The 23296-nt window shown below is 40.0% G+C and overlaps 2 protein-coding genes across 4 annotated transcripts; one reads left to right on the forward strand and one right to left on the reverse strand.

Moving 5' to 3' along the window:
* The first annotated feature begins 140 nt into the window (after nucleotides 1-140).
* Nucleotides 141-9341, forward strand: ZUP1 (zinc finger containing ubiquitin peptidase 1). 3 transcript variants are annotated; one of them, XM_088053722.1, is made up of 9 exons: nucleotides 141-466; nucleotides 2004-2120; nucleotides 3056-3168; nucleotides 3868-4036; nucleotides 5609-5797; nucleotides 6103-6271; nucleotides 6920-7071; nucleotides 7409-7626; nucleotides 8631-9341. In XM_088053722.1, exons 1-9 carry the CDS (start codon nucleotides 172-174, stop codon nucleotides 8676-8678), a joined length of 1470 nt encoding a protein of 489 aa, XP_087909848.1. In that variant the 5' UTR covers nucleotides 141-171; the 3' UTR covers nucleotides 8679-9341. The 3 variants fall into 3 exon arrangements, with proteins under 3 accessions (XP_087909848.1, XP_087909849.1, XP_005518355.2); XM_088053723.1 differs by having other exon boundaries at nucleotides 7481-7626; XM_005518298.3 differs by having other exon boundaries at nucleotides 3059-3168.
* Nucleotides 9342-13305: 3964 nt separating this feature from the next.
* On the reverse strand, nucleotides 13306-22186 carry RWDD1 (RWD domain containing 1). Its single transcript, XM_005518297.2, has 7 exons — nucleotides 22028-22186; nucleotides 20295-20360; nucleotides 18949-19079; nucleotides 17747-17890; nucleotides 16640-16772; nucleotides 15446-15508; nucleotides 13306-13649 (listed from the first exon to the last, which is right to left on the reverse strand). The coding sequence occupies exons 1-7, from the start codon at nucleotides 22098-22100 to the stop codon at nucleotides 13537-13539; spliced, it is 723 nt and encodes a 240-aa protein (XP_005518354.1). The 5' UTR covers nucleotides 22101-22186; the 3' UTR covers nucleotides 13306-13536.
* Between the last annotated feature and the right edge of the window lie 1110 nt (nucleotides 22187-23296).

Here is a 23296-nt window from a genome sequence, read left to right on the forward strand (position 1 = left end):
GGCCCGCCCTTCCCAGCAGCCTCTGCGCGGCACGCGCCCGCCCCGGGCCGGGGAACGGCGCTTCCCAGCGGGAAGCGCGCGCAGGGGGCGAGCCGTGAGGCGTTGGGGGGGCGGGACGTGAGGCGCGCAGGGCGGGAAGGCGGGGAGCGGGACCCGGGACCCGGCTCCGCGATGGTGCTGTGCGATGTGTGCGGGCAGGCGCTGCCCTCTGAGGCGGTGGGCAGGCGGCACCTGCGGCGCCCTTCCCTGTGCCGCCGCCAGCTCCGCTGCCCGCTCTGCAACGCCGCCGAGGGCTGCGATGAGCTCCGGCGGCAGACGGAGACGGCTCGCCCGGAGCCGGGCCCACCGGGCTCCCGCAGCCCCGGGGCACCGCCCGAGTGCCCGTTCTGCGGGGAGGCTGTGGGGCGGGAGCTGGAGGAGCACGTCAGGGCGCGGCACGGGCACCTGCTGGGCGCCCCGGGCACGGGTGAGCGGCGGCGGGCAGGAGGGAGGCAGGGAGGGAGTCAGGGAGCTCTTCGCGCGGATCGGGGGTGGCAGCGGAGAACCGGCCGGGGGATAAAGTTGGAGCGAAGGAAGTGGTTGTTTGTTTAGATGCTGTAGTTTACTTCAGGCGTGGTCAGAATTTTATTTCACCTAACTGGCCGAACGCTGATAGTTGTTTCAGAAGCTTAACGGTGGTGTCTCTGCTAGTGGGTAGTCTTAGAAGACCGCGTTTGTGATGTAACAAGTTACATATACGGACTAGATAAATGATGGTTAGGATGCAAAATGTGCCAGTGCAGTCAACCACACTGCATAATCTGTGATTAAGATGTTTTCCTTACCCACCCCCCCACCCCCAACGAGAACACACCCACCCCCAGGTCGTAGCATTGTGCAGCATTTTACTTCCATGTGTGCAGATAATGCAGAGCTTGAATAATTTACTTGCCTGTATGCCAGTTTCTGCTTTAAAAATAGTTGTATTAAGGTGTTTTGGTCTTTTTATGTATTTAACACGTTTCTGAAAACTATATTTTCAGAAAACTCTATTTTGCAGTTTTACATTAAATGGTTCTGGTGAATTTAGATGATTATACCAGCAAGTTTTCCTCCAACCCGTCATAAACATTTAGCTGGGACAAATGCCTTCCAGAAACTGCTAACACAGGATATCAGCTCTTGTGTTTTGTGAACTGGGGAAGGTGCAGATAAAATCTGGGGACTCGAGGAGAGCATGAAAGATGGACTCAGGCACTTGTATGTCGTTCCCAGTGGCAGAACAACTGGCAGTGGGCACAAGTCAAAATATGAGGAATGCCATTTAAATGCAAGAACACTTCTTTTTACTGTGAGAGTGGTTAAACACTAGAACACATTCCTCTGGGGAGTTTGTGAAGGGAGTTTGAGAAGAGTCTGTACTTGGAATTATTGAAAAAAATTACTGGGAAAAGCTGTGTGTAACTTAATCTATTTAATGTGACCATTCTACGGGGGACTAGATGATTTCCAGAAATCTTTTTGAACTTCACCTATACTACATGGTACCCTCAGTAATAATCATAAAACTGAAGAATGAACATTTATCTGAAGAAATGCGGGATGACCAACAAAATAAGAAAGACAGCACTTTTATTCTTCCAGTCCAATAATTGCTGTGTTATTACAGGAATAGTAAATTCTTCTGTTAGCAGAACACATCTTCTTATTAATGGTTTGATATTTCAGACTAAGCATTTCTTGATACAGATATTATCATAGCAAATTGTAATCTGTAAGTTAAATGGTGCAAAACTTAGTCGAAAGAATGAAAATATGTCTTAAAATTTTTGTGTAATTAGATACTCTCTTCACCACTTAAGAATTTGTAACAGCTGTTTAGAAATTGCTGCCTTTCACTGGGGAATTTCAGTAGCAACACAAACTTCGTTACTGTGTATTTGTCTTAGATTGTATATCAGGGCATGGTTCTAGCAAAAAACCTCAGGAATTGCATTCATCAAGAAACTGTGTTTCTTTTTCAGACACAGGAAATGGTGAACAGCTGTATGAATGTCCTATGTGCAGTCTTACCTGTACAAACATTCAGATTCTTGAAGAACATGTGGATTTACACTTAGAGGAACATAACTTTTCAGAAGGTATATGAAAGAGTATGGGCTTGATAATACTTGGAAGCATTTGCAAATATTTGCATGTTGTAGTGTAGAATCTCAGATAAAATTTAAAATAAATATTTCTATATTTAAAAGGAACTTGGACACATGTATAATGAAGTTAACATAGCTAAGATCCTATTCCTTGTCCAAGTGCTCTACTTAATTACCACACTAATAAAGAAATCTTTGTCTATGCATGATTGCTAAGTAAATGAACTACATGTTAGCCAAAAGAAAAACCTGGAGCAAAAAATGCTTAAAAGGCATCAGTATTATATATTTGGTTTTCTAGCTCTATAGAAGGGTTACATAAGTGGAGTCTACAGTGGCATGTTCCACTATGATGAGTTGAGAATTTATAGCTTATGAAAACTTCATTGTTTTTCTCAATTCATTTCTGCAAATACTTTGCTCATTCATTAATTGTATTGTTAAAGTAAAAAAATCTAAATTAATTTTATTTTACAACATGGCTAACAAAATCTTAGAGATACCTTATTCAGTTCTCTATATATTTTTGTCACTTCCTTATGAGACTGCTATCATTGGTCTTAGATGCTAATAAGTTATTTTAAAGCAACTGTGACATTTTGCTAACAGTGAAGTGAAACACAGTAAACAAAAGCTGTTTTCTCAGTGGTACAGGTATGTGCATTATTTGCCGAGTAATTGCTCCAGTAACTGCATAAACTTTTTCCAAGTCAAGAGTCTGAGTCTTGGTAGACTGAATGCAGTCCGTCCTGTTCAGCATTTGTTGCTAATAGCTCAAAATAATGTGGTATGCATCTCCTAAAATTAATGCACAATTTTGTTTACACATGTCGGCTTAAAAGGAGTCTTTAAAAATTAAACAAATGATCCCTCAAAGCATTACTAACCTCCTGAAAGTCCCCTCACTTTAGAATGTTGTTCTGGAGTAGGTGGAAACATTGGAGATCTAGAACTGGCTCAGCAACTCCAAACTGAAGAAGATGAACGGCAGAGATCAGAAGAAGAGAAGCGAGAGAATGAAGAATTTAAAAAGCTGCAGGTACGCTCTGGTTTCTAAATGGTAAACGTAAAACCTGTTGTGCCTTTAGAAGCTGAGTATCTTGGAATTGTAATATCCTGGAATGGCAGGGATGGGTTGGAAGCAAATTCAGTCTCTCGGCAATGCTGATCCTGGCAGAGTGCTGACATGGCAGCGTTGAGCTACTTGGCTTTACACCTTTGACTGGTGCTGGCTCAGGATAGGGCTGGCTTCTCCCCATGCTTGCTGTTCTACTCTCCCAGCACACCTGCTGCCTGTGTTCCAGCCAGCTCTAGTGCTCTGCCTTGCACTGCAGCTTGGAGCATATTCCCTGCCAAAGTGCCGAAGGCTCTGAGCATCCTGGCTGTCCTTTACTGGAATACCATCACCTGTTCCAGGTCCTGCTTCCCTCTGTCTCCCATCTCACAGCCCTGGTGACTCACTTCCCACTCTCACTACCTCCTTGCCAGACTGCCTCTGTGCCAATGGCTCTGCCAAGAGGGAACAGAGGGATATGTCTGCTCTTCCAGGTCTGGCTTTCCTAGTCCCACGTTCATGTTCAGGAATGGAGCTTGGTCTTCTGCTCTAAAATAATTGTAATTCTGAAATTTTTATGTCTCACAATTTTTCAAAGTTACTGATAGTGATATTGAGAAACTGCATGGACGAAAGGTGAATTTTAAAATGTGATTTAAGTAATGCACATTCCATACCTAACAGAGACAGTATGGCTTGGATAATTCTGGTGGCTTCAAGCAGCAATTTCTAAAGAATATGGAAAGAGAAGTGGATAGAGGAAGGATGCAGCCCTTTGAATATCATAAGAGAAAAGCTGACATGCTGGAAAGTTTGGCTTCTGGTATAGATGATGGCAAAACAAAGACATCAGGTAAAGACGCTGAAATTATACAACCAAAACTATACTTTCTAGACCTTAGATTGTAGTGATCAAAACAGTCTTTAACAAAACATGTAATTCATTGTTTAGTATTGGTCGTGTCCTAGTTCTAAACATTATTTTCTAGATCTATCCAAATTGTTATAGTCCTAAAGTAATAAGGAAATTAAATCTTGGTATAATTTTCATCTATGTTCTAACTTGCAGGATGTTTTTCTGTTTTTTTGTTGGTTTTTTTGTTTGTTTGGTTGTTTTTGGTGGTTTTTTTGGTTGTTTTCTGGAGGGGTTTGTTTGTTTGGTTTTTTGTTTTTTTGGGTTTTTTTTGCTGTGGAACTTGGAACCAAGTTGTCTGGTTATGGGCACAAATACATGTATTATATATATTGAAGATGCAAGTGTCTTATTACAAGCTGGTTGCCCTTGACTCTGTGCTTGTTTAATACTTAATACTCATTGGTTCCTAATCCAGTGCAGCTGTTCAAATTTATAGCAGCTTTTTGTCTTGTGTTTCTGTTAATGGCTATATTGTGTAAGGTGGTGGCAGGTAAGCACAGTGTTCACCTGATTACAAAGCCCAAGAGAGGACTGTGAGGAGTAGACATCTGCTTGATACATTATCTTTTAAATGTTTTATAGTTGATGCAGAAACACAGGGCAGGTGGGTCTCTGTGTCCCTTTCAAAAGGCTCCCTTGTCTTTACTTTCCAAGACCACAATTCAAAGGTCTTAGAGCCTATTGCTAGTGATTCTGGCTTACAAAATATCCACTTGGTTCTTGAAAACCAAGAAAATAAAATTTCTTCTGTCAAATGGATTGCATGGAAATAACACATTTAAAGTTTTCATTCTTGGTAATGATTTAGATTTCAGAGAAGTTGTTAGAAAATAATTTGTGGTGACTATGGAATGATTCTCTTCACAACAGCATGACGATAAAAGAGCTTTGAGGATTTACATATATGAATTGAAGAGAGCATTACAAAGCATTTTCTTTCATGTAACAAAGGAGAACTTGGAATATCCTGCAGGAGGATTATTTAAAAATATTTACAATAATTTTCAAGTTCTTTGCCATTGCTGCCATTCCTTTTTTTTTTTTTTTTTCTTTTTCCCCTCTTAGTTTCTCCAGGGAAAATAATTTGGCAGGAATAAAAGGTTTACATAGTAAGCATAAGTATTGTCGTGTTTTTATAAAGCTGTAATGGAGGTAGCAGGGGCATAGGAATGCTTTATTTGTGACTTACATTTTCTGTATCACTGTAATAGTTCCTTTGGCTATCACAGTTTATAATTAAGTCCAGGCTGTTTAATTTTAAATAATAATTGTGTAGCAAAAGTGAAAAAATTATTTTGTTTTGAAAGCTTCATAGTACATAAATTCATCAAAATAAGGACCACTGAAATTAAATTGGGGCAATATCCACTGCTTTTGTGATTTGGGCTCTAAATGTAATGAAATTTTAAAATAATCTTAATCTGTATCTGTTCCAAGTTGAGGAAGGAATCTTTTGGTAAATTTAGTAGCTTATTTTACAGATAAACTTTATGTTTTGTCTTCCTTTAGGAGTCATTGAAGCATTGTGCAAGTACTATCAGAATGAGAGCAAAGATGTGAGGCATGTGTGGCTTTCAGCAGGAGTAGATCACTTCCACTCATCTTTGGGCGACAGAGGCTGGGGTTGTGGATACAGAAATTTCCAAATGCTCCTTTCCTCACTGTTGCAAAACAGCTTCTACAATGACTGCCTGAGAGGTATTAAACAAAATGCTGTTTGTTCCACATACTTTGGATGACAGCCTGCTGACTGATGTTTTGCCTTTTCATTTACACAGCAAGTCTTACAAGGTCAATGATACCTATTAAATGGTTGTTATACCACTTCCACTTGCTGTGAAAGAGTCAGAGGTGAATACTGTCAAGAAATGATGTGGTTGAAGTTTTACCCTTTGTTTCTTTGATGCATCTTTGTAACATCAACTGCTTGTTATAAAAGAAGCTGAATATCTTTAATTGACTATTTCAGTCACTGTAACAATTCAAAAGCTTTTCTGTTCCAGATACTACACTAATTCCTAGTATCCCAAAGATTCAGTCCATGATTGAAGATGCCTGGAGAGAAGGTTTTGATCCTCAGGGGGCATCTCACTTCAACAACAGATTACATGGTTCCAAAGCATGGATAGGAGCATGTGAAATTTATTCACTGTTAACCAGTCTCAGGATAAAGTAAATATTGCTTTTTGTTGTGGTTGTTATTTTTAATTTCTGATTTAAGCACTGTACCTTCAAAGGTTAGAATCCCCAACTGTGTGATGACAAAGCCACCCTAGTGACTAAATTTAACCATATATAAACAGATCTGATTTAGTGCAGCATGAAGCTGTGTAACCACTTACATGTACATGTAGCTACTTATAGGAAGTACATAAGTTGAGTGACTGCTTAGATCATGGAGACGATGCAGAATTATGCCACATATGCATAAATTAAAGCACTGATTGAAAACTTTGTTTCTCTGGAAGTTTCTTCTCAAGAAGAATCTGAATTTAATCTATTTTCTGTGGCTTTCAATTGGATTCTCTAGTGTACGTGTATCACATACAAAAAAATGTAACATTAATTTTTGCAAGTTTCACAAGTTCTTGTTAGACTGAACAGAGTAGAGCACTTCTTTCTTATGTAATAAATTTTCTAGTTTGTGACAGTATATGTTTCATTGCTTTGTAATTATGTGGCCTGTACTCCTGTATTAAAAAATAAGAAAGTAGTAAAGACCACAGGGTGCAGGAGGCAGGGACCCAGAGATGAAAAAATTGTTTTAACAAGCAACCTGCTTGAAACTTTAGTGTTGTTTTGATTCTCAATGTTTTGTAGGTGCCAAATCATTGACTTTCACAAGCCCACTGGCCCTGTGGGTACACACCCTCGCTTGCTTGAGTGGATTTTGCACTACTATTCTACAGATAATGAAGGTGGTGCAAAGGTGGTGTGTACTTCCAAACCACCTATTTACTTGCAACATCAAGGTGAGTGTCACAATATGCTGGGTTCTTACCATTATCAATCTTTCTTTATATGTACTGCAGTTCAGAGCAGCATTTTTTAGTCATTTCGTTGAATTGAAGGCGTGGTTTTATTTCCCATAATTTTCCTATTTAGTAAGAGCAACATTAAGATTTGTGTTTTTATTGGATGGAAGAGCTGAATGTGATTGGGATCTCAACTTTTTGACATATACTCTTATAACTATCTTCTTAAATTTCAAGTAATGCCTTCCTTGATCTGCAAATCAGTCATACATTACAAGGTAGTAAATGGGATTTATGTGTTTCTAAACTACTGAAACTCTTATTTTGATATTAGGTCATAGTCGTACTGTTGTTGGAATAGAGGAGAAGAAGAACAAAAGCTTATGTTTACTACTGTTTGACCCAGGATGTTCTTCCCAACAAATGCAGAAACTGCTGAAACAAAATGATGGAACTGGTCTCAAACTACTTCGGAAATTTGTGGGTAGCCTAAAAGAAAAGCAATACCAGATAGTGGCTGTAGATGGGGTGCTCTCTTTGGAAGAGAAAGCTGTAAGTATCTCAGAAAACAGTTTCTGTTTGTGAAAATTTAAAACCATCTACATCTCTTACTTAAATGCATATGCATATATGGTTGCATGGTGGATTTTTTGCATCTTTTCACTTTCCTTGATCTTTTTTTTCTTCCACCTTCTGCTCATATAATCACAGGATATCAAAACCAAAAACATTTTGCATATAAATGGATGCCACCTTGATGCAACTGACAACTTCTAGGTCTTATATGAAGCTTTCAGCCGTTTGCAGTTATAAATTAGGCTTTTTTAAACTTTCCATTTCCATAAAGTGTTTTCTCATAAATAACTGACTGTGTGAGCATGTAAGATACTTACACTCATAATGCAAAATTACATTCAGAGATTTGAGCTGTTGAAATTTTTATAAATCCTATCCATGTGTTTGACTTTGGGGCATTTTACCTTTTTTATGACCTTATAAATTTTCAGCAGGTTGTCAAATGTGGTTTTTATTTCTTAAGCTTTTTCTTTCTTAAATTGATTTGGAGGACCAACATTCCAATTCTGTGGTGTCTTACCAGCGCTGTTCAGCATGTTCAAGCTTCAGGGCACACTTTTATTCAAACTATGAAATAACTGGTGACTGAATCACTTGCTTTGCTGTATTTATTGTGTATGTTGAAATGAGGTATTGTCTTAAGTGTTCTTTGGCCCTGAACATGTCAGAAATATCAGTGAAACATGGCCATATTCTCCTCCTACTGAGAAAAGCCTTAAAATTTAGGACACAGTGTAAAAAAAGTATTGTTTAGGTTTGGTTTTGATTTGCCACTTTTTTCTTCTTTTCAAAAATTTGATTTATATTTAAAAATTTCAGTAGTTTAGAGTGTTGTCTTGGAAGCTCCCATTTCATTAAGATGAAATGTAACCCCTAACGCTCGTTAAGATTACTAAACTACTAATTTAGAACAAGCTCTTTGAAGTGCTGGTTTTGTTCATGAAAGTATTTTCTTTTCCTCTCTTCCCACCTATTTTTAGGCTCGCTGCTGTGCTTCTCAGGTCTTAACATCAGAGAAGATTCCTTAAAGGATACCTTTGTAACCTGCTTCTGGAACTTGCTGGGTGCAAAACAGTAAACTGCTGGACTGTGGAGCCTAAATCAACAATTTTTAGACTTAAACTATGTCTCCATAAATGCTTGGGAGCTCTGGAGAAGCACAACACTGGAGTAAACCTGTAGGTTTTGTGTTCCTTTCAAAACTTCCGCTTCCTGATACAAAGGTACCTCTGAAGTATTGCGGTCCTTGTCTTACTAGAAACTGTGTTATTTTCTTAGTTGCTTAGAATTAGCAACATATACTGTCTTGTAGCAAATGTCATCACTGTTGTTAATGAGCAGTGGATAAAGATACTATGGAGCTACTTCATTGGAATTCCTGGTCTACATCTGTAAATGTGTTTATGCTGCCACTGTGACTGTTTATGTGCCTCTATTTCTTCATGATTCAGTTTCTTCCACCAGGGATTTCTTTACTAGTAAACTTCTTTTCAATTAGTTGGCTTCTCTAGATGTATCACTGAAACAGATGTGCTTAGGACCAGTGTTGGCATTGGTCTAAGAGGTCTAAGAAAGCATTTCCAAAATCAAGTGTGCGTGCTTTAGGTGTTGTGCAAGACAATCTTTTGGGGTAGAGGAAGAAAATATTCCTTTTGTACCATGAATAAATAAAATTAATATATTTTTTAAAAGTGTTTATTCCATATTCCATCTTCACTTCATCATTTTTTTTTAAATTTCTCTTTTTTGTGTGTTTTATCATGTATATCCCAAAAAAGACACTGCCTTTTGACTAGTGCTTCTGTTGTGCAGGGTTAATGCCATTTAAGAGATTGGAGCTGTCTGCTGAAACAAGTATCACGGGTGTTTGAGGCACCTGTACCTAGGACATGCTGCTCTGGTTGAATGTAAGAGCCCTGCCCCTCCAGGAGGGGAGCTGAAGGCTGGGAGGGATGGTGAAGTGTGTTGCAGGTAGCAAAGGGTGTTTTTGCTTTACCAGCTGTATCGTGCATCCATCTATTTTAACTGGAATTTAGATACATCCCTTTCCTTTAGACTCTTTTTATGTTGACACCTAAATACAGGTGTAAGAGCCTTACCAGTCACCTCTTTCTCTTGTGTTTCATGTGTTCTGGCAATAAGAGCTTGTCATTTTTGGAAGCAGTGAAACGTGGACGTGTACAGATATTAAAATCCATCAATCACTGATTTTCCTGAAATATGCATTAAAATAAAAAAATAGTTATGGAAATGCATTCATTTCAGTGGCCTGTAAGCTTTGGAAGTTTTAAATATTTAGGACACTAGAGGGGCTCAGACTAGGAAAGAGTTCCTGGGAATTGGAGGACTGTCAGCTCCCTTATTAACCCTGTTCTGTGAGGCAGGTGCCAAACAGATGGAAGGAAGGAAAGAAAAGCCAGAGCTGCTGTCTTGCTTTGGAAGACAGGTGTCTGCTAGGGAGGGCAGGAACCTCTCTTGGAATGAAAACCCCCTCCCTCCAAATTACTGTAATTTTGAAATCAAGGGGCTCTCAGGCAGAGATCTGGGGATAGGAATAACAGTTCTTTACTAGTATGTATAACCAGGCAAACAAACAACAATAACTACAGCATTAGCAAGAAAACAGAAACAGGGACCCCGTGACAGCTTTCTTGGCTGAGACGGGATGGAGGAGAGGCTTTGTTTTCACAAACCCCCTCGCGCAGTCAGTCCCGGTGCTCCTGCAGGGTTCTGAGGAACAGTCGGCTGGAACAGCAGGGATGAGCAGAGATCCTGGGCCGGTGGCTGAGGTGTATCAGCAGCTCCGCGGCGGTGTCTGGCACTGCCACACGTCCCGGCAGGACAGGGGGTGCGAGGCCACCAATGAAGAGAGAAGAAGGAGAAGCAGCAGCAGCTCCGTCTGGGTGATGGCGAAATTCCCTTCTCCAAGCCGCAACAGCTCCGAGAGAGTCTCGCTCTCCAGCCCAAGAAACCAGCCAGCCCCAGCTGCCCCACCCTCCCTCCCCCCTGGGCCCAGCTAAAGTCCCTGTTTTTCTCAAGCACCCACCAAGTACCATCAAAGCATCACGGTTTCCCCACAACTAACGGGCGGATGAGACGGAACAAAAGGAAGGACACCCAACTCCCAACAGATGCCAATACTGCAACCATAATTTGGACACAAAATCCTAGGCTTTGCAGTATGCTTGAGATTTTACAGCATTTTGATGTGGTAGGCACCATGCTCTGATTTTTAAGAGAACTCTATTCAAAACACTCAGCCTGTTCAAAACTAAATTTATTCTGGTCAAGGCGCAGTGTTGCAACTCACTATTGCCTCCATGCATTACAGTGCATGCTTTGGACTGAGGCAGTTAAAAGCAATATACAAAAAAGGTTGTCAGCACCAGGATTTTAAATTACTGTAATTCTGTCAAAGTTTATAAATGGGATTTTATTCAATTAATAAGAATTAGTTTTCAATCTAATCCAAAGTACATAAGCAAATTTAAATATCCCGGCTAAACTTTTTCCAGAAAAAAACCCTTCTCTCCATTCACTTCAGTAAACTAACACAGACAGCCAGGCTTACTCTCAGTCAAATTCCCTTTTATTTCACAGATGTTAATTGCTAACAAAGCTAAACAAATCTGCAGTTCAGACTGAGTCACTAAAACTTCTTACAAAGACCTGGAGGAACAGACTTTATGCAACTTTTTTGTCACTTCAAGCCTTATTATTTCCTCTGCTTTGAAATATAACAGCAAAACCACATTTTCACATTTTAACTTGTTTTACATAATTTTAACATTTTTAAGCTATACATTCTCTGCATGAAAACCAATAAATATGCTAGTGTGAAAACAGACTAGAAAATTTCAAAATTCTAGAAATATAATTAATGAGAAACTTCTTTTCATATGCAGATGACTTATCAGTGATCCACTTGGAAAATTTTCTAATTACCACATTTGCACAGGCTACACGATTCTTTGATTTGGTCCAAATTTAGAGGGATCCAATTCACTCATTTTATGAAAAACCTACCAGTTTTAAACATACATAGCTGGAAATGGAAAGCAGCCTTAGGAATTAAATGGGGCTTTATGCAGCTGAGTTGAGACATGCCAGAAATAAGTTCAGTGCTGAAGAGCATTTTAAAGCATCCTAGCAATTACACAGGAAGCTGGATGTAGTAACTATGAAGCTTTCAATCCAACTGTAACTTTGGAAAAGACAAGATTTAATATCACATTAGCTCACAATTCTTTTAATGTATCTGGTAACTCTGTTGGAGTACAGATTCTGCTTATTGCTTTGAAATATAAAGCATTGTCATTGAGACACAGATGCTTATCTAGAGTTCTTAGTAGCCAAAATTGAAAAGAACATAGGGACAACAGTAGGAACAAAGGCACATGGTTAATTTATAAAAGTATTTACAGGGTACTTGAACACATTTCTGTCTACTAGAAATTCATTCACCTTGAATGAAAAAAAAAGGAAAAAAAAAAACAGGTTAAAGGAAGTCATCCAAAACAGATGTTCTCGAGTGATATGAGCAGAGAATATTATAACCATTAAATTATTTTCATAATTAAACTTCTCATCTTGAATATGGAATTTTCAAATAATAAAATTCATAAATTTATTATTCCTCTAAGTAATGTGATATTTTAGTGCAACCCTCTTCAAAGATTGAAGCTGGCACAGTTAAGGCAGTCTACTAACAGTGTTTAAAATTCAGCACACAGTGTTTAATCGTTGAAGTGCCTGTCTCTCTATTTGGAAAGCTGTCTTTTGACACCATCATCCTTCTAGCGCTGCAGTTTCAAACACAGCATGTTTAAACACTGCAGTTCTTGCAGTGTTTGGGCTGTTTGGAGGTGGTAAGAGAGGAGTCTAACAGCTGTTAGCTCCAGAAACAACTCTGAAGGATGGGCAACATCCCCAAGTTGACGTGTAGCTTTACTGCATTCTGTGCTAACCTTCACAGGCTGCCAACACAATGCTTCTGAAACTACACCAGTTACATTCAAATCTATAGAGCACTCTATAAACCCTGCTGCTGTAATGTGCACTCCACTCATAGTGTTTTGATACAGTTCGCTGCCAAAAGCAAACTCATCTTCCTAATGTGGATTTTGATTTTTCGTAGAAGTTCATTGAGGCACACATTCAAAAAAACCCAAGCCCTCTCTGAACAAATCAACCAAACTTCAAGAGGACTTCACATTCTGACTTTCTTTCCCCCCTACTGACCTGAATTCACCATTTTGAAAATATTATTCATGACTATGGAAAAACAATTGAATTGCATGGAAATGGTTTCCACTAGGCTTTAATAAGGCTATACAACAAAGGTGCCTAGTGCTGTCTATCTACAACTGATAAACTGGGGCACCAGAACTGACTTGAATTATTAAAAAATTCCACAGGAGGAAGAAACAAAAAAAAAACCCCTGCATAGTATGTGATCCCTTTTATTCACCAAAGCTGCCCATGTTTATCCCAGGTGGAAGACAGCAGAACAGCTGCTCAGCATTCAGATGCAGGTATGTTTAGTGCTTGCTGTAACATCTTTCCATCTTGCATGTTGCCACATCCCTTCAAAGGACAATTACAGAAGTACGGAGGAAAAAAATTAGAGAAAATAGAAAAGTGTTTTCAGACAGATCAGTATTTCTCAAATTTTTCATTTGAAACATTGAAGTAAATTTATTTATACTGAAAGTCATCAGAAGACCATTCTCCTGGATTTAAAATATGTTGTTTTTTTCTTTGGAAAAAAATTAAGAAAAAAGAAAAATGATACACATTACTAAAACCACAGATGCTGTGGCTTTCCTGCTTGCCCCTCTCTCCTTACATATGTCCATACTGATGACAGAATCAGTTCAAATAAGTCTAATCACTATCTAAATTAACAGGGTTGTAGTCAGGGTCATCCTCTTCATCCTCCAACTCTAAATCATCCATTTCTTGGAATAAAGATTCATCAACCTCCACATTGTTTCCAGCTGTAAGGAATAGAAAGATACTTTATTTTCATAAAAATAACAACAAACAAGGAAACAAGGAAAACATTAACAAAATGAAAACATACAAGACCTTTTAGTATTAGTTCTTCAATGGAGGTAGCTGCTAACTTACTTGGCTTTTTATACACCAAATAGATATGGAAAAATAAATGCCACATTTTATCTTTTTACAGCTGAAGTTTTTTTCTTTGTATCAAAACCGAGTCAAGAGAAATGTCATACAGAACCTCAGAACTCATTGGGAGCATGAAATTAAAATTTACATTTGCCAGAAGCAGAGATTCTTTCTCCCCTGGACAGCCAAAGCCAGAGCTCAGGACCTCAGAGCTGGAATAATTACTACTATCCTAATGAGATAAATTCACAGGGCTCATAAAAAATTCCTTACACAACATATGCTGACATACATATATTTGCTTTCAGATTTAAATTTTACAAGCAAGATAAAGCTTTGAGTACTTTCACATTTTCTTCTGAAAGAGATGCTGCTGACCTAAGGAGAAAACTTGAGGGCTGCTGTTTCGTTTTCATGTATCAACAGTGACACCTTCTGGTCACCAAATGAAGTTCCTATCACATCACTGGACTTGAAGGCACCGATATGAGATAATGCCGGTATCCTCTGAAAATTAGTACTACATGCTACTGTAATATTAAAACAGAGTTGGTAACCTGTTGCTTCTATGATAGAATGCAAGCAGCAATAAAGAGTTTTTAATCACCAGTAGCAACAGGATTACAAATTAATGCAGTAGCAGCAACAGGATTACAAATTAATGCATTAATCCCAAATCATCTGGGCACAGAGCCCAGGTAGAGGTCTGATCCTCCCTTGAGGCAGCCAAATCTGACATCAATAAACCATCTCCACTTTAGGTATTTTCTAGGAAGACAAGATTAAATAATTCCCTGTAAAAAAACCTAAACTTCCCCATTACTACCATTTCAAGTTTATACCCACTGACATTCATAAATTTTTTTTTTCAATTGTTACTTGCAGAGAAGAATTTTGACTCTTCTGCCTGTGTTTTGTGATACCAGTAGATAATGCAGCTATATTAAAGAACTGTCTTACCTCAAAACTCAGGTATTTTAAACTAGGGTATGTTACTGTGAGTATATATGCTTTTATATGCTTTATCTCCAAATGATTTTCCAAGTTTAGTATTTTTCTGGCACAGGCTTACAGAATTTTCATCTGGAACCAGGTCAGTATTTTAGGTAAGGTAACAGGCATATCTGCAGAAACCATGAAAAAGAACTGGGTTGCACAGAAGCAAATAATATTTATTTCGGCCTGCAAGATATCTACTATCGGTGTTCAGGTTCAGAGAAAAAGTGACAGAAGTCCAAGACCTGTGCTTGAAATCACGGGTTGAAATCAGGGGTTAGAAAGCTGGCTATTAGGAAAAAAAAATATCAGGGCTGAGTTGGGGTTTTTTTATTTTGTTTTTGCTTTTCTTTTTTTTTTTCTTTTGTTTTGCTCCGAGTCCAATCATTTAAACAGAAACAATGTAAATAAGATCAACTCAAGCACAAGGCTGCAAATAAATACACTTTATCATCGTGAAAAGGTTTTGGTTTTGAGAAAAGTTAAAATTACTTCTGTTCACTCTGCAAAGCAGGACTTCTTGGAAAGTTCTTCCAAAGTGACTCTGATGTAAGATGTTAAGATGTTAAGATGTTAAGTCAGAAATATAATGCAGATTTTGCTTAGGAAATTTGACCTATTTTAAGCCACTGCCTTTCAGCTGCGGAATCTAATAGAAATTTACCTTCCTCCAAGAACTGGATGTCAGAGGTGTCAAGGTTATGATCCATTTCAAACAGCTGTTTACCTAGAAATAAAAAACAATATATAAGCAAGTACAGTTCTGAAGCAACTATAAACCTAAGGCAACAACAGTCAGCATGTCTATTTTAGTGTTTTCAAATCAACCAATTCTAGCAGTCTTTTATGTTTTTAACTGCTAATTTCTGTAAGGTCCCCATTCTGTTTTTTTTTTTTCATTCATCCACGACTCATCCATGCCAACAAGCTTCCTCCGCTTACATGTGAAATGGGTCACTGTAATGTTATTATGACTTTAATATGGGGGGCATTTACAACCCCCAATACAACAAATTTACAACCCACAGCCTGTGTTCAGTCCTTATTGCTTTACTCTTCATTTTGCATTCCACAGGAGATCCTCTGTGCTAACTGGGAAGGAAATCAGCTGACTCCTCCACCTTTTTTTATATATTCTCCCATTCAAAAAGACTTGGTCTACACACACACACACACACACACACACACACACACACAGAGCTGTGAAGGCAACATCACAGAAGAGTGACTTTCTGACTGAGAGGAACAGGAAGAAAAGCTCAGGACTCATTCCACATAATCACCTGTCTTTCATCTACACTGCTTATGAAAGCTTCCACAAACAAGACTGGTTGGTGTCCATGGTAATACTGGAATTACAATAATGACATCCAAGAATACGTCTGGTTTTGGTTTGGTAAAGGGAAGCTTCTAAAGACTACATTTGTATAGAGGAAAACACCACATAGACACCACATAGTAACAGCACTTGAAAGAACAGAAAAACTAGAAGCCTGGTTTCTGTTATCTCATCTTTGCAGATTCCCAAATGCATACCCTTCAGAGAGGAATCAAGCGTGTCCCTGGTCCTGTACAGCTTTTTATGAAACTTAATTTCCATCTCTGTCAAATTTCATCAAAACTGGCCAGAAGTGAGGAGAAAACAGAATGGTGATACAGCATGGCCACACTGGTTACATTTTTTCAGGTAATCAGGTCAAAAGTAGATCCAGCATCACAGGAGGACTACTTCAAAGCTAAGCCATGCAGACTATGGAACAGAATGCCAAGACCTATCATCTGTGTAAAAATTACTTTTAAGCTGGTCATTATAGGCTGGTACCACTGCAGAAATTTCATGACCAGTACTAAAACATACCGCTTAGCTTATTTTTGCCCGCTTGCTCTTCTTCTTTCATCTTTTTCCTTTTTATTTCTAGAAGCTCTGCATCAAACTTGGCTTTCCAATTAAGGAAATTCTCAATGGTAACAGGAGTGCCATGAAAACGTTGCTGGAAGAATAGAAAACAAAGCTGCAAACACAACTTGCAAAGCTATAGGTGAAGATAAGCATTCTCTTAATTATTTAAATTGCAACACTCAGAAGCACTGTGAAGTATTCTGAGAAATTAATCCTAATCCTGAGAATATATAAAGAATACATTCTTGTGGTTTTTGTCATGGGACTCTTCCCCTCAGAGAACTATACTGAGGTGGAAACTCTCATGGAAGAACCTTGCATACTCCTTTTGGACCTAGCATGCAATAGTTCACAATTCTCCACTGGTATCGGTTATTTATAAGTAGGCAGTACTTCTTACCAACCCTTAAGTACAATCTACCCTGAAATACTGTCCATTAAAATACATGAATCCTTTTATATTGCTGAAACAGATAAAAAAAAAAGATTATTTTTTCTCAGATACTTCTTTGCCAATTTTCAGCAATACAGAACCTTTCAGGTCCCATCACCCTCCAGCTATTTCTCAGGAAGTGAATGAAAACTCATTAGTTGGACTTAGCATAATCCATGAATGGTAGCACTATTCTACAAGAGGGCAAACCAGTTTTGAAGATTGGTCCCTGCTTCCACCCCATCCGCTCAGCCCACCCAGGAAGACAGCCTTCCTCAAACCATGGAGCCCATGTGCAGCATGACTAACCTTTTTTGCTCCCCATTCCCTCTTGCTCCCCCTCCTTCCAGCAAAAAAACTGTCTACAGCAAATCTGATTTCATTTGGGAAAAATCCCTGCCTTAGGAAATAATGCTAGAAGGGACTGTGAACATGCAGTTAAGACTCTAAAAAGACTGCTTAAGACAAAAGGGGAAAAAAAGATCACTTAAGTTCATTAAACAATCTTAAGTTTCAGTTAAATTATCTGTAGCTGTTCCTTTCCCACTGCAACTGAGAACTGCTCCTGCATCAAACCAATGCATTTTAAAGAAGTTGAAAGTCTTTTTCATTTAGAATGTTATTTTACATACTTTCTCTTCTTCTTCTGCTTCTCTTTCTTTCTGTTTCTTCTCTTCTTCTCTTCTTGTTTTTATTTGATCCACTATTTCATTTAATTTCTCCTGTACCCCTGAGACCAGAGTGAAGATCATTACCATTCCTAAATTTTCTTCTGCCTACAACACAAAGAAGGCAACTTCAAACAGAAGAACCTGAATGCAAAAACATGTTTTTAGAAAGCAGGATGTGCAAATGCAGAGGGCAGAGCTGACATATTCTGCACCAGTCTCAAAAGCTCGCTGTAAAATTCAAATTCAACTGGCCAGTTAATCCAGTTAGTCATCCCCAAATGGGTATGCAGCACAACACAAAGATGAATGTCTGTGTTCAGGTTATTAACAAATTATAGACATCTTCTGAAAGGCTTTTTCATGAATAAAACAAAGCCGACAGTAGAAACACAACTCTAAAATTTGCATATCATAAATCATAAGAGACAAGTCACTCAGAACCTTTCTTCTCCTGGAACAGTTTATTCCTTAATTCTATTACATGCTTCTTTGAAGTGAGACAGTTTCCCAGGAAAACAAAAAAAAACCATCAGCTGATAGAAGGAAGGTTATATGAAGTAAATTCAAAATTAAAAAAATGCCCACTAAACATATTATGGCAATTTTAAGGCAGTGAAGACTTGTCAGAAATTCCTGAAACCAAAGAAGTGCTTCCTTCTTTCCTTCACGAAGGTTTGATGATTTCCTGATCCCAAAGGTTGAGGAGATCTACCCCCAAACAGTTATGTTATCAGAGAGAATAAAGAATTAATGTGGCAATCTTTTAGTATCTCCAAGTTCTCCAAATGAAACTGAGGCAGCTTATTTTCACAAATACTACATATATATATATATATATATATATATATATATATATATATATATATACACACGTACACACATACAGAGTTAGACAAATTCACCTTAAGCTAGAAGTGGAAAAGAGGGGGAGCCGTCGTGCACTTCCATTTCATTACTCTGTATTATTGCACACACTGAATTAGCCCTGTATCTTACCTCAGTGGTGTCATTCACCAAATTCAAACTTCAAAGCAAGTCCCGATATTAGGGAACAGGTTTCAGATCAGTAGCACATACCTCCAAAAACAACTGATTTGAGAGAGAAACTCCAGCCAAAGTGTGCAGTTGCATCAAGCTGTACCAAGATATTCCATTTTCCTTACCTGCTGCTCTAGCAGTTTTATTATGTCCATGACATCATTATCATCAAGATTCTCCTGTGAGATAATTTCATACAGCGGAGCTTCATCAGGGTATTTTTCTCTATAGGTAAATTTAAGGGTTGTCTGGACAGCTACAAGGTAAAGAAACACGTTCTTATGGTGATAACTCTGTTTAGCTTTAATTGTATGTTTTCCTACTGCATTAACATACTAAAGATTATAGAATACAAACTATTCTTGTCTTTAAGGAACAGTCTTCTTACAGAGATGTTAAAACAATATGAACAGATTTAAACATAACCCAAGAGTTCAAAGAAATTAAGATGATAAAGTTTACACTTGCACAAATTATTAAAACCTACTCAAGTCTGAAAGGTCTTTAGGAAGACTGAAAAATCTTCTGTGGTATGACAGGTACTAGAGCAGTAATTTCCCTCATATTCTACTTAAAGCTGGAAAATAGCCAGTGTTGTAGTAACAACTAGACAAAATCTCAGCATACTAACACTTCAGATTCTGTGTGCCTAGCTGAAGTATCAACCTCTGTGTTGGGTTCCAGGGCTCCACACTGTGGACAAACATCATATGTCCAGTAGAAGTTATTAATCGGAGGACTGCCCAAGAAAAATGCATTCAATCTGAAGGTGCCCAGAACCAGGATAACATGGAAATGAGGTAAAAGAGAATCAAGTTCCTTTTAGACATCCTCCCAGAATACCAGGGAGCAGTTTTCCTTTAGTTCCAGACTCACAGTTCTTGGCAGCACAGCAGTCTGTTCAACATGGACATCTGCTCTAAGCAGGACTTACTCCTTTAAAATTAAGTAACACAGAACCAGTTTACTCCTTCTGTTATAGTATCCAGAATAGCAGCTTTCCGATTTCTTGGAGTAAGGCTTGCTTACAACATGCCCACGCAATTGTTGGTAGTTAACAAATACACTGGGACTTGGGACCCACAGCCTTCTGCTCTGGAACTGTTCCTTAATGGCTGCACATTCAAAGCACACAGACTCAACTCTCCCACATAGCTGGCACACACACAGTTGCCAGAAAAAAAAATCCCCTCACAACACGTCTGTAAGTCACTGCAAAGATAGTGGAACCCATACCTTTTGAAACTACGCTACAAAGCCTTTGAGATTCAGCAGAAAGTAGCCCTGCAGTGAGAGCATAACATTTCTGCAAACTAAACAAGGATCACCCAAATCCTTGAACTAAGGAATTGTTAAGGAATGTCTGCTGTATCAGGCCCCTATAAGGATCTAAGAGGAGGTATACAAAGCTATTGGTGATAGAATTAAACATATTTAGGAGAAGTTTCTGAGTAAGACATGATCAACTTACTTTCATCATTTTCTCCAGCTTCAGATGTCACAGTGATTGTGAAAGTTGTTGGCTTTTCTGACAATACTGTTCAAAGGAAAAAAGCAAGAGTCAGGGAGAGTCATTAAATCAATTACTGCTTCACAGCACTAAAACTGAACTTCTCAATGACTTATGAAGAAAGCAAGCTCTTGATACAGTGTTAAGGGCCTTTTTAACTTATTAATGTAATGCTTTTCAATTAACAGCTATATTTCATATGATGTGATGCCTCAAGTGCTCTTTGAATGAGACCATATACATCATCAAACAATACCAAAGGGTTTCACTTTTGGCAAATTTTCTCTTCTGGAAGTTTCACTGTTCCAGAAAGTGCAAATCAAATAAAACAGCTTCTGGTGCACTGACTGTATGCAGAAAGCTACCAAAGCTAATTTGCTTTACTGCACTAAATGCATCTGATGAGCATCCAGTGCACTCTTGACCCCAGACTATTTTTACAGTATGCCCGCACCTATATTTAAAACAGCCTAATGCAAGAAGTGCTACTAACCAAGCAGCGTACTAGAATGAAAGTGTGTGAATCAGCAGCTAGAAGACAGACAACACAACACAGCAAGAGCTGTGACCTGTGTTTCACAGGCTAAAAGCCTCCTTGTACAATTGTGGGTTGCAGATCACATCCTCATGTAAGGACTGCTCTGCACCATTGTAATAACCTATGCCCAAATTAGTGTACATGCTCTCGAAGTATCAACTGAATTTTGCCTAATTGCTGATGCACAACTACAGTCTTTATTCCCCTTTCTTCTCTTGGGCATAAAAGCATTATATGAGTGAACAATAACTGAGTACACAACAGAGTAGAGGCTGTATGAAAGAATATGACTATCAATATCAGATATCCAGCATACCCAGTTACAAGAGACCAATTCATATACCTTTAAGTAATCTTTAACATAACACCGAAGACCTGAAAATATTTTCAGATTGCAGCAACAGGCAACTGTACTGGGCAAATGTTTGTGTGGTGAAGTTACTGCCAAGTAAAACGCTGTGGAACTCTAGGCAGAGTAGACACTGTGCAGGAAGGAATCAGAAAATGCCCCCGATTTTTCCACTGTAAATATTCTTTGGATATGGAATGCCAAAAATCATGTTGGATTAGCCGACATGGTAGATACTCTTGATTGTTTGAAGGTAAATTGATAATCCTGAAAAACTGATGAACCAATGTACCCACAACATGAAAGTTTCAGCAATCTAACATGCTGCACCAGGGAATTAAAGTCTGCCTTTTTTTCACCTGTAATGGAGTAAGGCACTTAGTAGTGGCTATACATTTACGGAGGAAACAGCATCTTTAAGCACCTCAAAACACCCAGTGCCTCACGATCGAGACAAGCTTGTTACCGGAAAGGCAAACCGGTCGGCACACAAACCAACACCGCGATTCCCACCTAGGGCCGCATCTTTCGAAAGGCTTTTCCGAAGAGCATCCTTCCAGCACAGGGGACCGGGCTGGCTACTGTGCCACAGCGCTAAACGCGGCAGGGGCAGCGCCCACCGACCGGGCCACAGGGGCCATCAAGCGCTTCGCTTTTCCCGGCCGGGGAAAGCGGACCAACATCCCCGGCACCCTCCCAACCCGCGCGGCTCGGGACCCCCGCGGCCCCCCCGCCCGCCCCGCCGCGGCCCCCCCCTCCTCCCCCCCGCACGCCGGCTGCGAGCGCGGCCCCGCCGCGGCCCCGCACCCGTGAACGAGTCCGGGTAGATGGACTCCAGCGCCTCCAGCTCGTTGCGCTGCTCCTCGCTGTAGTCGGTCATCGTGGCCCGCCGCCCACGGCCATGGGCCGCCCGCACCGCGACGAGGCCGCACCCCCGCCCGCGCCTGCGTTGTCCCGACCCGTCCCGGCCCTTCCTAGCATGCCTCGCGCTCGCGATAGGCGGGGATGCCGCCTCTGGCTGGGCAGGGCCGGGCAGGGCCGCCGCAGGGAGCCACGGAGCAGCGAGCGAGGGAGGCCGGGCACGGGGAGCCCGTCCGGCTGATCCGCGGCCGCCTTCGCAATTGCGGTGCTCGCTGCTCAGTCAGTTCCAGCTCTCGCTGCCTGGCGCTCAGCTCCGGGGCCTGCAGGAGGGATCCTGCTGGCACGGCCGCGCTGCCTCCCCGCCCCTGCCGGGAGCGGCGGCCCTGGCGGAGCTGGGGTCCTCACGCCCTGTGTTACACAGACTAGTGATGCTACGGTTCGCTCGTGGATGTTTTCCTGTGAAAATTTACAGGGATCAGCAAACTGAAGGGGATTCAAACCCGATGCTCTAGGTATTGCGTAAAGCAGCTGAATGCCATTTCTGCCAGAAATTGGAAGTTTATTTGATGCAGGTGGTGGTTTGCAGCTTGAAGTTAAACAGCAGCCGCAACCGTCCCGGGAAACGTTCACCGTGATTCCAGGAGTCCCATCACATCGGTGGCATCACCGTGATGTGTGTGCAGAATAGGAGTCGGCAGGGCTGACGGTATTGGGAACTGCTGTGCTTCGAGGTTTCCTGCCAGGATGAATTTAAGACTGTCGAGGGTTAAACAGCAGCAGACCCTGATGGGTACGTGGGACACAGAGCAGTTTTAAGGTGTATCACGTTCCTGGCCCCATGGCTGGCAGTTTTCCCACATACATGTTTTATAAGCCCAGGGTTTCCAGAAAATCTTTACTATGGACAGAAAGAGAATAATTTTCAAATTTTCAGTTTCAATTCAGACTGGAATTCAAAGTGGATTCTTGGGTAAGATGACTGATTTTAGCAGTCACAGTTTGTTCAACCGTACCAACTCATAGATTTGTCTGTAATCATGAATTAATTTGAAAGCTGTGCCTTAACTACCAATCCGTTACATATTTCAAAGACCCGAGGAGTAAAGGGAAATACACCAAATCACTTAAAATGCTACAGCTGTAGTACTCTAGATCAATATGTGCTAACAAAATGATAGTCTGTTAGTATTTTGGCAGGCTGACTTCACAGTGACA

The sequence above is a fragment of the Pseudopodoces humilis genome, chromosome 3, assembly GCF_049639895.1.
Source record: "Pseudopodoces humilis isolate 2021_Gansu_Grassland_sample_001 chromosome 3, ASM4963989v1, whole genome shotgun sequence".
Taxonomy (NCBI): Eukaryota; Metazoa; Chordata; class Aves; order Passeriformes; family Paridae; genus Pseudopodoces; species Pseudopodoces humilis.